Source organism: Abramis brama (genome assembly GCF_963993115.1).
Source record: "Abramis brama genome assembly, chromosome: 13".
Lineage (NCBI taxonomy): Eukaryota > Metazoa > Chordata > Actinopteri > Cypriniformes > Leuciscidae > Abramis > Abramis brama.
Window position 1 is genome coordinate 11,872,492 of NC_139975.1, and position 14,402 is coordinate 11,886,893.

The 14,402-nt window shown below is 36.7% G+C and overlaps 4 protein-coding genes across 5 annotated transcripts; 2 read left to right on the forward strand and 2 right to left on the reverse strand.

Annotated features, from left to right (window-relative positions):
* Positions 1-550: 550 nt before the first annotated feature.
* On the reverse strand, positions 551-6,612 carry top6bl (TOP6B like initiator of meiotic double strand breaks). The gene is given in 17 exon segments (XM_084133011.1): positions 551-788; positions 911-1,164; positions 1,345-1,399; positions 1,482-1,580; positions 1,717-1,827; positions 2,428-2,549; positions 2,634-2,816; positions 3,018-3,149; positions 3,311-3,317; positions 3,320-3,515; positions 3,665-3,733; positions 4,399-4,454; positions 5,605-5,682; positions 5,852-5,964; positions 6,085-6,135; positions 6,265-6,376; positions 6,511-6,612. Coding segments are annotated over 17 exon segments (1,710 nt in total). The 5' UTR covers positions 6,532-6,612; the 3' UTR covers positions 551-737.
* A 22-nt stretch (positions 6,613-6,634) lies between these two features.
* grhpra (glyoxylate reductase/hydroxypyruvate reductase a) lies at positions 6,635-10,362 on the forward strand. Its single transcript, XM_084132317.1, has 9 exons — positions 6,635-6,875; positions 7,264-7,394; positions 7,486-7,558; positions 7,678-7,794; positions 8,258-8,346; positions 8,674-8,775; positions 9,522-9,657; positions 9,780-9,910; positions 9,989-10,362. The coding sequence occupies exons 1-9, from the start codon at positions 6,793-6,795 to the stop codon at positions 10,108-10,110; spliced, it is 984 nt and encodes a 327-aa protein (XP_083988443.1). The 5' UTR covers positions 6,635-6,792; the 3' UTR covers positions 10,111-10,362.
* Positions 10,363-10,601: 239 nt separating this feature from the next.
* On the reverse strand, positions 10,602-11,527 carry tomm5 (translocase of outer mitochondrial membrane 5 homolog (yeast)). Its single transcript, XM_084132320.1, has 2 exons — positions 11,268-11,527; positions 10,602-10,995 (listed from the first exon to the last, which is right to left on the reverse strand). The coding sequence occupies exons 1-2, from the start codon at positions 11,386-11,388 to the stop codon at positions 10,961-10,963; spliced, it is 156 nt and encodes a 51-aa protein (XP_083988446.1). The 5' UTR covers positions 11,389-11,527; the 3' UTR covers positions 10,602-10,960.
* A 182-nt stretch (positions 11,528-11,709) lies between these two features.
* On the forward strand, positions 11,710-14,127 carry LOC311094372 (uncharacterized protein). Of its 2 annotated transcripts, none has more exons than XM_084132318.1 (4): positions 11,710-12,153; positions 12,573-12,764; positions 12,899-12,981; positions 13,096-14,127. In XM_084132318.1, the coding sequence occupies exons 1-4, from the start codon at positions 11,970-11,972 to the stop codon at positions 13,132-13,134; spliced, it is 498 nt and encodes a 165-aa protein (XP_083988444.1). In that variant the 5' UTR covers positions 11,710-11,969; the 3' UTR covers positions 13,135-14,127. The 2 variants fall into 2 exon arrangements, with proteins under 2 accessions (XP_083988444.1, XP_083988445.1); XM_084132319.1 differs by having other exon boundaries at positions 11,715-12,153; positions 12,899-12,931; positions 13,096-13,620.
* Positions 14,128-14,402: the final 275 nt, after the last annotated feature.

Genomic DNA, 14,402 nt, shown 5'->3' on the forward strand with positions numbered 1-14,402 from the left:
ATGAAAATCGACCAGCTCGAGGGGCGGCACCAAGCATGCATTTGAAAATCTCACTGCACGCAATTGGATAACACTATGACCAATCACAACAAGCCCCATACCTTAGCTACCAGCGGAGCTAACTGGTAGATTAGACTCTTGCCGTATCCGGTTGGCAAAACAGCAAAAACTTCCTTCTTGCAAAGGAATGATTCGAGCGCCGTCTTCTGTTCCTCTTTTAGATAAAAAGCCAAGTCTAACTCGTTCATTGTAGCGGCCAAAGCCGTTTTAAACAACTGGTGTTCATCCATAGCCATCTTGCAATGTTTACTAATGACTTCGACATCACAGCGCTGTCGTCATCTGTTTAGCTCGCCTCTGGCCCGCCTATATCAGATAACCCGATGTGATTGGTGCAGCTCGGATACAAGGGCATATTTAATGAGCATCATTACTCGACGCCAGAGTAAACTCGCTGAGCAAATTCAACTTGTGCTCTCACGAGAACTCTGGATTTCCAGGGTAGATATACAGTACATTTAACATAAATTTAACAAGCATTTAGGATATATTTGTTAAAAACAGTTGACATTTAATGTAGCCAAATTTAAAATAACAAATAAAATACAATTAAATTACAAATGACAACAAAGACTTCTATCTTAAACATACATAGTAGTAGGATATACAAAGATAAAAATGTAATTCTTTCAACATATGTTTTGAAGAGTTCAGTTGCTGAACTCAATAGTTTTTTCTCAGTCCCATTCAGAAAAGTTTTCAAGCTCTTGAAGCCACTGCTTCTCCACCTTTACAAAGGGAGATAACAAAACAATTAGGATATGCACAGTATACACATCTTTTGTGATTGAGTTCTTGGCTACATATCAGATTGAATAAGCAGCATGAAGTATTTACAATAATTATCCACCTGTTCATTATTTAGTTTAGCCAGGCTCAGCGCTGAGGGTATGTCTGCCATCATTCCAGTTAGCTGACTTTGTGGATGCTGTATAGGGGACAGGGGACGTCTCTGGATGTTTGCTGCCTCAAAGACACTGTTTACGAAGGCATCTGAATTCTCAGAGAACGGCTCTGAGCATTGCCTCTTGTTAGGGATAAAGCTGAAGGACTCATGGTCACAGTGAACCCTCTTAGAAGGCAGTTCTGGTGGATTTTCAAATGCTGAAAAAAAAAAACATCTTTCAAAAAATCATCCCAACCAACTCTATTAATGATTTCTGTGGTGCTTTAAAGTCAGTAGCTCCCAAAAGACAGGACATGAAACAACTACGATGAAAAGTTCCTTTGTATCATAAGAGTTCTAGGAAGAATGATTGTATAAAGACATTCATTAAAACTTACCTTCCTCCCAGCTGTCAAGACTACTTTGTTCAGGGCTAGCAGCCTCCACCACCTTCTGAGGAGTTTAAAATCACAAACATTCATAAAGAAAGCAAAGTCAAGAATGCAGAAATGAAATAGAAGGTTTGCAAAATCACCATTTCATTGTTACACATGCGCTTTTGAGCAAAGCGCCCCTCCACAATGCTCTGAAGCGACTGTTGTAGCGATACACGTAGCTCACAGGAGCTCTTGACCTAAAACAAACCCAGTTCGAAACATTTTAAACAATTTTCACAAGCAATAAATCACTGTTCTTAAGAATAAGAAGTGAAATGACACATAAAATAGGGTGTTTTGGGAAACAGTATAAATTATAGCCATATATTATACCCTCATGCTATCAAAACAAGCTCTTCGAAACTCTCCACTGCTGCTGCTGGCAATTATACTGTTCACTGAGCTCAAGACAATGGATTTGGCAGAATCCAACCTCTGCCTGGCCTGAAGTACACACAGAAAATATGTATTCATCGTGTTCAGTCGTGTTTAAACAATGACTAAAGACTTAAGTTTCACAATTTTTCCATGTACAACACTGTTCAAAAGTTTGGGGTCGGTATGTTTTTTTTATGTTTTTGAAAGTCTCACCAAGGCTGCATGTATTTGAAAAAAATGCAGTAAAAACTGTAATATTGTGAAAAATTATTACAATTTAAAATAATTGTTTTTTGTTTTAAAATATTTTAAAATGTAATTTATTCCTGTGATGGCAAAGCTGAATGTTCAGGAGTCATTAGAAAAGTCTTCAGTCACATGATCCTTCGAAAAATATTCTAATATACTATTTTGGTGCAACAAACATTTCTTATTATTATCAATGTTGAAAACAGTTTTGCTGCTTATTATTTTTTGAGGAAACAGTGATACATTTTTCAAGATTCTTTGATGAACATTATAAACATCTTTAATGTCACTTTTGAACAATTTAATGTGTCCTTGCTGAATAAAAGTATACTATTTCTTCCGAAAAATATATATATATATTACTGACCTAAACTTTTGAACTGTAGTGTACGTAAACATCATGCAGACAAATCATACAGTGTGTCTCTGCCGGAATCTTTTCAGCGTTTTTTTCATGATAGACTGTAGAGTCGCCCTCACTTGATCTCCGTTGTACCAAAGAACTGCATCCAAGTCTCTCTCGAAAACCTCCTCACTGCCTGACACATTTAAAAGCAGAACTTCAGCAGAAAATATTAAAACCTTAAGATGTCTGCGTGACAGGGCAGGCAAATGGAACTCACTTATGAAGTCAGTGATCTGGGAGCGGAAGGGGTCAGTGTACTGAGTGAAAATGAAGACAGTCAGAGTCTGTTCTACAGCACCGCTCCATTCTGGCTCAATGTTCTGCTGTACAGCATTACTACATCTTGTTTCCTCACTGTAGTCAGTTTCAACAGAGAATTCTACATCAGAACACAGACAGCCTATAAAGGGAAAAGCCAGAATTAAATAATATATACACATGCTGGATAACCGTCTGAACAACTTTAGTCTCAAAGCCAATGGTGATTTGTAACAGTGCCCTTTATGCTTTGCAGCAAGGCTGCCATCCATAAAATTACAGCGCAGTGAGCGAATTGGCTCTCAGTTACCCCAATTTATCCCCATTTAATCCTGTCATTTACCCTGGATGTTTTGTGCTTCCATGCAACAGACTTTAGAAAGGCCGAGATCTGCCCAGGAGAGTGAAGTAGCCAAACTCTGGAGGAAACTCATCTGTGTTTGTTGCATTAGAGGCATCCCACATGGACTGTACACTAGCATGTGTGATGAATGTCAAGGAAAATATCTTTTTTGTTCATTAATATGAATAATGCATCAGAATCACAATTTTTTTTAAAGCATATTTGTAAGGCAAGTAGCCTAAAATCACATGCATGCTCTTAAATAATAATGACGATTATTATGTGACCATCACAAAGGATATCCGTATGCATGAGAGCTGAGAGGGCCAGTTGGAATACTGCTCCATACAGGGTGCAAGTGTTGCCATGGTAACCATGCTCATTTCTCCACACAGTCCAGCCTCTATTATGTCAGTAGGGAGCACACAACTCAGTGTGTCTCCCAATACTGGGTGCATTTGTGGACAGGACGGAAAACGCCGCACAGAGAATGGACTCCTTCATTATAAAATTACAGAGGCAAAGTGTGAAGAAAAAAAATGCAAGTAAAGACATATTCAGGATGTTAAAACCGAATGGCCAATCAGGTGTGTTGATTCTGCTTGACACCAAGTTGTTCTGTTTAATACAAATTTGCAGCAACTGACTGTCCGTATGCGGCAGTGTCCATAGGAATGCTGTGATCCAATACTGAAACTTTACTTCCTTTCTGTCCACTATAAAAGAACAAATAAAGATTATTACACACATATCTTTTTAAAACATAATAATGAGAAGGTTTAATGAATAGACCTGTAGGATATCAATACAGAGATGAGTAAAAGCAACAAAAACATAAAAAAAAAGCTTTGGGTTTTTATTATTATTATTTGGGGTCTGCAAGACTTTTTTAATTGTTTTTGAAAGAAGTCTCTTATTTGGCTTGATCACAATGATAGTTATCAGTAATCAGTGCATCAGTGTAAAAGTTAAAATAACCATTTCTATAATATATTTTAAAATGTAATTTATTCCTGTGATGGCAAAACTGAATTTTCAGCATCATTACTCCAGTCTTCAGTGTCACATGATCCTTCAGAAATCATTCTAATATGCTGATTTGATGCTCAAGAAACATTTATTATCATTATCAATGTTGAATATGCTTGTGCTGCTTAATATTTTTGTGGAAACCGTGGTACTTTTTAAAGGATTTTTAAGAGAATAGAACGTTCAAAAGAATGGCATTTAGAAACATGAAAAAAGCTGTAAGATTATAAATGGCTTTATGGTTTTAATCAATTTAATGGATCCTTGCTTAATAAAGGTAAAAAAATTATAATCTTAAAATCTTACTGATCCCCAAATTTTGAACGGTAGTGAATATATTTATTCAGATAACCTGAACATTTGCTTGTGTGTTGTTGAATCTGTCCTAATCTCAAAGATGATTTCCACCTAAAACATAAAAAAAACATAAAAAGATTAATAGTTTTACTCATGATTATGCAACAGTATTATCACAAATATAGCATTTATATAACATAATTAATCTTAAAGAATTAGTTCACTTCAGAATGAAAATTTCCTGACAATTTACTCACCCCCATGTCATCCAAGATGTTCATGTCTTTCTTTCTTCAGTCGAAAAGAAATTAAGGTATTTGAGGAAAACATTCCAGGATTTTTCTCTACATAATGGACTTTAATGAGGAACAACGGTTTGAAGGTCCAAATTGCAGTTTAATGCAGCTTCAAAGGGCTCTACACGATCCCAGCCGAAGAATAAGGCAGGTCTTATCTAGTGAAACGATCTGTCATTTTCTAATAAAAATAAATAAACATTTATATACTTTTTAACCGCAAATGGTCGTCTTGCACTAGCTCTGCGATGCGCCACATATTACGTAATCACGTTGAAAGGTTACGCGAAAGCATGTACTTGTACTAAAGCATGTACTAAAGCGAATGTGCAAAGACTAAATCAAATGCCATTTACAAAATGAATAAATAAATAAAAGGTAAAACAACGATGTCGGACGATTTTGAAGTTGGAGGAGAAAATGAGAATTTTTCGAGAATCCTACCTTTTTGAACCGGACCACGCATGACCTTTCAACGTGATTACGAATACGTAATGCATGGTGCATCGCAGAGCTAGTGCAAGATGGGCATTTGTGGTTAAAAAGTATGTATATGTATATATATATATATATATATATATATATATATATATTAGAAAATGACTGATCTTTTCGGTAGATCAGACCCTTATTCCTCGGCTGGGATCGTGTAGAGTCCTTTGAAGCTGCATTGAAACTGCAATTTGGACCTTCAAACAGCTGATAACCGTTGAAGACCACTATATGGAGAAAACTCTTGGAATGTTTTCCACAAAAACCTTAATTTCTTTTCGATTGAAGAAAGAAATACATGAACATCGTGGATGACATGGGGTTGAGTAAATTATCAGGAAATTTCATTCTGAAGTGAACTAATCCATTAATGGTGAACATTTTGGATTATTTCAATGTAATTGTGGGAAATGATCAATCTTGTTAGATTAGTTTGAAATAGGCAGGTATCAAATGAACACCACTGGTCTCACCTGCGCATGAACAAGACTGAGTCTGTGCAGAAATTTTTGGATATTTGACTGTTCTTCCTCCACTGACTGACTAGAAGCCTTTCCAACATTTTAAAATGAAGATAAATCAAATTACACATAATTTGTGATTACCAGTATACATGAAAAAAAAAGTAAACACAGTATTACTATAGTATGAGAATTAAAGCCAAATTTATTTAGCCAAATACAAATTTCTTGATAGATTATTCAGTAAGGAAGCACTTACGTGAAAAGAATAGGTGAAAAACAAAGACCCAAAATCGTCAGTAAACCTCTGAAGCTCTTCATGATGAACACTCTCACAAGGTGGGACCTGTAAAGAAAGTCTTTCTACAGCCTCTAAAAAAGGAAAACAGAAGAACCAGCGTGAATCTGAACCTATTCACAAGTACAATTATCAGTGTAAAGTTAGTAAAGTTAAATGTAAAGTTATATAGGCCCAGCCCAGTACACACTCACCCTTCAAAGCAGTCGTAGAAACTTTGCTACACCAAGCTCCAGCAGCAGATACTGTGAAAGACAACGATTGCCACGATGAATGAAACATTAATACAAATCATTAAATTCATTTATCAAGCTTGAAAAATGAAATTTGTTTAATAAGTCAGAATGAGTTAGTTTAGTTTGTTCGTTTTTTACCGGTTAAAATCGCCGGAGATTCACACAGCGCCCTCGTGACAACCATCAGACCTCCTGTCCGTTTACACTCACCACACTCACGATGAACTAAAGTCAATAAACACCTCAAAACCTGCAGAAAATGTAAATTAAACAAGCCCAACACAGCCGCAAAACGAAACGTAACGTTACCACCTATAAGTAAAATAAATTTCCAGCAAACAAACAAAACTTTTTTAACATTAAAAATTCCCACGTTAAATGTACCTGTCGCAATTTACAGTTCATTTTCGAACCCTATCAAACTTTCATCCGAATATAAAAGTCCCTCAGAAATGCAAGCAACCGCAGTTGCGTTCTCCATCCACTCCACTAGATGGCGCTAAAGTCTGCTGAACGAGACTCTAGCTCACTGTCACGGTCATTTAGTGCTTCCCACCTTTGTAGCCACTGCAAATATAGGGAAGTCTGTTCTGAATTTCTGTTGTTACCAGTTTTGAAGTGAAATATATCTGATTATTCCATCCGTTTAACCTTTAATTGTGCAGGATGAGCGCACAGCAGATTCTGAAAGTGTTCGTCACGAGACGCATTCCCCAGGCGGGCATGAAAATACTCCAAAAAGCCGGCCTGTACGAAACTTTATATTGTCTTGTAGTATGCATGGAATATATGTACATTTTGCATGTATAAAATATCTGAGATGCTCGATGTGGAGGGTTAATGAGAGGATGTACTATAGCTTGTGTCAAAACTACGTGTTCATTGGCAGCATGTGAACCTCAAGGATCTTTGGAGGAGGCAGATACAAGAGTTTACTTTCACTCCTGCATTTAAAGTTACACCTTAGCATGCTTACAGTCTAAATGTAAAACGTCACACTGTTTCGTCACGAGCCTTATTGCACACGTTGATATTTTACAAACAACGTTGCACAACATGATTCAAATGAAACTACTTGTAAATATCTGAGCATTTTTCGTTGATTCAGATGCCTCTGTTGTTCCCCGTTATGTGCAGGTGTAATTTGTCAGTGTGGGACTCTGATGAGCCTGTGCCCCGGGCAGAACTTCTGAAGGGGGTGGCAGGTGCTCACGGGATTCTCTGTTTACTCTCGGACAAAATTGATACTGAGGTCTTGGATGCGGCTGGTAAGGCAAACCTCTGTTTAAGCTGTAGAACAACTGCAGGTGAAGATACTGATTAGGTAATACTGATAACACACATATTAAATATGCTCAGGACCCAACTTGAAAGTGATCAGCACTCTCTCTGTTGGATTTGACCACCTTGCTATAGATGAGATAAAGAAACGGTGAGTTTGTGTTTTTTGTAAGCCCAGACAGTGAAAAGATGACACAGTGGATCGTTTATGATTGATCAGTAAGAATGTTCATACAGTTTTAACGCATATACTCTCTTTCTTCATCCCAGAGGGATAAGAGTAGGCTACACTCCTGATGTTTTGACGGATGCTACTGCTGAGCTAACAGTGGCTCTGCTCTTGGCCACTGCCCGACGTCTTCCCGAGGGTGTAGAAGAAGTGAAAAAGTAAGTCAGACACATTTTCTACTACATCATATGACATATCACAGCTTTGTTGAGGAACCGATCCGAATGTTCAACATAATCTTAAGCCATCATTAAACGAAATGGTTTCTCAAACAAGAGAAAATGTAGGGCGGGTTATGATTTTGTTATGATCGTTGTGTTTTTTCCCCCTGTGATTTCATGATGTGAGTGACAGGTTGTCCTGTCCTTGTGCCAGTTAACAAGTCTTTAGAGAAGATATGCAAGAGGGAGGGGGAAGTTATTTAGATTAAAGATTATGAGGGCACATAAATAAATCAATAAATAAAAAAAGAGATTTGCACGGATACATAATTTAAAATAATTACTATGGTGACTATTCAAAGTCTTGGAATTTAAAACAGTCAGTAAGAATTCATTACCTATGTCTAATTTTTATATTATTATATTGATTGAATATTCATATTTTCCCCATCTCTCTCAGTGGCGGCTGGAGCACGTGGAAGCCTCTGTGGCTGTGTGGTTATGGTCTTTCGGACAGCACTGTTGGGGTGATTGGATTGGGCCGCATAGGTACGGCATGAAGGATTCATTTTTTTCTCCCTTCAGTACCATAAATAAACTACAAATGCATCTGCTCTGATACATACACCATCTGTTGTTTTACTTCAGTGACAAATTCAATGACATTTATAGTGCAAACAAGCCACTTAACATGGGTAACCTTGTTACCATATGTAGTGTAATCTCTCGCCATATTTGTTGTTAAAATGATGAAGGTGAACACTTTAAACCTGTTTCATCCGACAATATCATTATAGGCAGAAATACATTTTCACAAATGGAAAGCATTCTGTCTATTGGGCCTGATAGATTTTCTGTTTAATCTGTGATTTGTAGGTTTGGCCATTGCAAGGCGACTGAAGCCGTTTGGTGTGAAGAGACTGCTGTACACAGGCAGACAACCCAAACCCGAGGCCCAAGAGGTTGATGGGGAATATGGTACGAAAAGTACAGAAATTGCTTCATGCCACTCCATTTTAGCAGATTAGCTCAAAAGGAAAATATGAATAATTAATCATAACTTGGTATAATTTATTATAAATATTTGGGTCAGTTAATAGAATTAACTTGATGTATCTGAATTAATATTACAACCTGTTTACAACAGATTACAATTAATCTTTTTGACCAGCGAACACTCAGTGTTGATCATCTATCAACTCTCAGGAATGATATTTTTCATGGCCACAGAAAAATAACTCTTAGCATGTAGCTGCGATCGCATCGTTAAAGTGACATTGATTTACAAGCAGTGACCAAAATCAACTCGCATGAATGTGTACAAAAGTTTTATTTGACTAAATCTCGAACGCATAAACAAACACATACACACAATTAACGCATACGTTTAACCATCTGAACCATCCATTTCTAAATTCTTAGTTTAAAACACTTTGTTAACAAGGGGTCTACCGCTTACACTTAACCTCTGTTTAGTTAGTTAATTGTACGATACTTGCTATACCTTAGCCATTAAACGAGCGTCCGGATGAAAGTCTTGATGGTCCCGTGAGTTGATGGGGTTGAAGCTGCAGTTGCTTTTTCGGCGAGGGGGATTGCTGGATTATTAATGAACAATTGTGTGTCCGACTGGTCCAGATGCTACACCATGTATGAATTAAGGTTATTTAGAAGGGATATGAAGATTGTATCATGGCCTCGTCTCATTTTCACCCGTCTCGCAGTGCCATTAGACACTCTGGTGAGCGAGAGTGATTTTGTGGTGGTGTCCTGTTCTTTGACTCCTGACACTCAGAGCCTTTGTGACAAAACCTTCTTCAGCAAGATGAAGAAAACATCAGTCTTTATCAATACCAGCAGGTATACCTCACTAGTGAAAGCAGAGCACCAGTGGAACTTGTTTGATTCTTTATTGCTATAACCTCCCCCTCAAAAAGAAATTCCTAACTAGACTGAAAAATCCTTTATTCTCCCTTCTCCAGAGGGGCAGTTGTGAATCAAGAGGACTTGTTTGAAGCCCTCAGCAGTGGTCAGATTGCAGCAGCGGGGCTTGACGTCACAACCCCTGAACCTCTGCCCACTGCCCACCCACTTCTGACTCTTAAAAACTGTGGTGAGCTTTAAATCTCAGTAAGTCATATCATTGTAGAAAAAAACCCTTGTCCAACTTGGTTTTTGTTCTGTTTTACAGTGGTCCTCCCTCATATTGGAAGCGCTACCTACTCCACACGTGGTGTCATGAGTGAACTCACTGCAAACAACTTGCTGGCAGGCTTGACAGGCTCTGAAATGCCAAGTGAGCTGAAAATGTAGTGCTCTTGCGTGTGCCTTATACTAACAGAAAAAAGTCAGTACTGTGACATCTAACCATTAAATGCACTACATTATATGAGATTAGAGGGGATAAAACACATTAGAATTACTTCACTTGAATAATCTCTATTATAACTGGAATAACATGCATTGATACGTTTATCTTGCTAATTTGTTCTGCTGTGATATTTCACATTTGATGGCAAATGGCATTAATACCCTCTGAATTATTGATTAAAAACATTGAAGGAATTATATGGTGTTTATTATGCAACAATAATAGATTTATCGAAACTCCTGTATTTGGCATCTCATGGAGAAGCACATTTCAAGTAGCTGAGTCACTTTTTCTAAACATCAGGAATTGAATACAATGTGATTGACATAGTTATTATACATAATTTGACATTTTAAATGAAATCATTTATAATGCATTTTCAGTTTTTACTCTAGTAACACTTCTGTTACGAGTGTAAGAATTAATCAAAATGTACCACAGGGATTTATTTATTTATTTTGAAGCAAATCGTATAAATCTCTGCTTTATGATCCAAGTTCAAGTTTCAACAACTCTGTCAAAGGGAATAACTGATGAAAGATTTATTGCTTAGACCTTAGTGAACATGCCAACATTCTGGTAGACATCTCTTGTTTGCAATTGAGATTGGATGAGAACAAATTTAAGTACATTCAATTGCAACCAGTAAAAAAAAATAAAAAATTTAATAAATGACATGAAGTTACAGTATCTCATCATTAAACTGTAACTGCTGTTGTAAGTGACTGTGCAGCATCGTCCAGGTCCTGCATGCTCATCTGTACAGGGAATGTTTCTGTCCATGGTGAAGTTTCATATGCTGTCAAGCTTCTTCAAAACATAGGGTGCTGAAAAACAAAAAGCCACTTATTAACATAAACCTTTTGATCGACATGGAGACGTTGCTGTACACACTGCCTATAATATACTTTAAAGGTGACCTCTATCATTCATATCCATAGTGACCACATATAATTGATAGTATGCGGAATAGATCATCAATAAGAACGTCTCAAACGGAGCCTCGAGAAACTCAGTAAAAAGAAACGAACATAATTTCAGTATTATAACGATCACACGTGCACATCTGATCTAATCAAATACATGTCTTGATACTCACTGAGTCGCAGAAGCGCAACATAAATCAGAAAGTTGCGAACAGACGTGATGACATCCTCGCGCATTTTCTTCTTCATCTCTTCCGGGTCCATCTTCGGCCCAAGTCCCTCAATTTTAAACATGTTAAAGCTGGAATAAAATATTATATGTGACTCAAATGATAGCTCCAAGCCACATTCAATCCAAGAGGCATGCGAAAAGGGAAATACGTCACTCACATCGGGTCTGCTAGTAGGACCCTCGCTATTAGCACACGACGTTGTGCCTGATAGTAAATTGGGTATTGTCACAATCAATACATGATTAAAAATAATCTGTTCCTTTTATAATAACGTTTTATAGTACTTTAAGGTGAATATATTCAAAGAGTTTTAACATATATTCCAGAAAAAACACTGAAAATTAACCATTTGAATCAGGCAAAAAAACAACAACACTCATTCACGGCTCATTGTTTTGATTTTTGGTTCGCGCTTGTGAATCGACTGTCTCTGTGTAACTAAAGACATAGCCTAGTAAACTAATGACATTATTTACTTAGTGTCTATATGAAATAATTTAATTTAAACGACACAGTCACAGATATCCTGGCGTTTATTTAGTATTCTGTGTGGCACCGAATGCTTCAAAGCCACGAATATTGTAGCTGCATGTAATAATTATAGGCTACATACAAAAAGTCCACATTACTGTATAGTGAATCATGGACCCCAATGGAACACTGTCCAGTAACGTTTGTCAGACACATATGAAATGGATTAATGGATTTACTGAAATGTCGCCCATCTGTTTACCCAGTAAACGTAAACGAAATGATGGGAATAATTTTAATGGCAACGAAGAGGATGGTCCTAAGTTTTTTCCCTCCAACGAGAGCTTGAAGAAACGTAAGTATGGCTCTTAGTTGAGGCAAAATCCTTATCGAGTTTAATACAAAACCAGATTTTGAACTTAGGTCTCCCAAGTCTTAAAAATAATTAAAACATTAATGTAAATGTATGTATTTAAAATAATTGCATTAAATGACTTGATACAAACGGACAGCTAATTGTATCTGTATATAGATTATTCTGTACATACATATTTTATCTCCTACAATTGCTAATACAATATGCATTAAGTATTTCCAACTATAAACCTAAACATGCATCAATCTGGCATTTCATAGTTCCAGTTGGCTTTTAGAATTTGATTATTCTGATATAGGATTTACTTCATTCATTAAATTTGTATTAGAAAGAATTGTAAGTCTACATTTAATCGTAAATGTAATGCATTTGACTCCTGCGAGTTGTCTTACCTCTAGGTGGTTTTGTCTCGATTGATGGCCAGAGAGGTGTGTACTACTCTGAGAGCTGGGAGCCCAATGGAAGCACTTTATACCTGCCGGTAAATGGCACTTTGTTAGCCAACATTGAAAAATATGATCAGATCAGCTTTGAGCAGGGATGCTTCTGCATTGGCAATGCAGCAGGTGGATTTCAACAGAAAGTCCAAGGTAGGTGTCATTAGTATGTTTGAATAATATGATCCTTTGAATTAGTTATCTAATCTGCATTTCCCTGTAGGCATGTTTTCCAGTAAATGGGTAATTAAAATGACTAATAAGAGAATCTCTTTTTGCTTATGTAGGTCAAGCGATTCATTGCTGGCGATATAGTGAACGTGAGCGAAAGCTTTTCATTGCACTGTCTTATTTGTTTACAAACTTGCAAGTGAGTTTAATGTTAAAATATATATAAAAATGATATATCCATTCACTTAGCCTAAGGTATGGAGGTTTTGTCTTCTCATCATCAAACTCTGTCTTTACCCTCCCTATCCTGTAGGTGTTCCAGGAAGTTGTCAGCACTCTTGATTGTCTCTGAGGATTCTGGGTAGACAGAGTTGGCCAGTATCATCTAAACTAAAAAAGCACACAACACTCCTATGTTATTTAGCACAACCTAGACATTTCTCTTCCTTGTTACAATGTATTTTTTAACATTATTTTACATATTGTGATATCAACTGACATATATGTGCCTTTATGACAGTATATTTCTGTTCTGTGCTGTTACAGTGCTTTCTTGTATGACTGCCAACAACAAAAGAAATCAGTAATGTTTGATATCTAAAAAAGTGTATTACAGTATAGTTATACAACATCATTGTTTTACTAGTATGGATACTTGTTTGTTTTGCATGACAAACAGTTATAAGTGATCCTGCAGCCTCAGTTATTGCTGTGAACCAAAACATAACATGAAAATACTGTATTTTAGATGCCTGTCATGTGACACTTGTAAAGCTGGTTTCTGATTTGATTTTGGTGACTTTATATTTTTTACAATAAAAAGTAAGACTAAAACTGTAAATCTGTTCAAATCCATCCAATGGCAAAATGTTTCAAAATTGAATTGAAATTGGAAAGGTCAAGGGGCTAATGCTATTTTCCACTTACTTTAAATATTGCTCACTCCTGTTAAAGTTTGTTCAAGTATGGAGTTTTAGAGGCTGTTCACACTCCCCCTCCTCTATCAGTCTCAGCGGGTAGCTTTCCATAGATCATTCATTACGTAGATCCTGTGTGAGTCAGAGTTCTGCTGTCAGACTCGAGAAATAAGATGAAGTGGAGAAACTGTTTGCTGTTTATTTGTTCTTCGTGAATTTTCATGAGGTGAATGAGTTACTGCAATATCTTATGTAAGATTATAAGCTATTATTCCTGAAGTAACTTCAGGCTTCATTACTCATAATGCCAATTTGGTGCAAGGAGACCTTATTGGCACCAGTCAATCTAATTTCTTGCTTTTAGAGCCAAAAACAAAAGTGAAAAAAGTACCATTAATGCCAAAGATCCAGAATCTGCTCTAACTAAATTTACGGCCGCTACTGGTTCCCATCATGGGATCATTTTATGGATTTAATTTCAATTAAAATGTTTCATTTTAATTAAATGTTGTTAACTAAACAGCTTGTAAACACTTTATCACTAGAAAAAAATTAAATAACCCATTAAAACATGAAAGTATTATGCAATTATTAAGATATTTCTTTTTACCTGTATATAGAACCTTTTGGCACTGTACAAATGTTGGCTAGTAGAAGCTGAATTTGCTGAATTTGGTTAATAACAGACCCACTACAGAGCGTC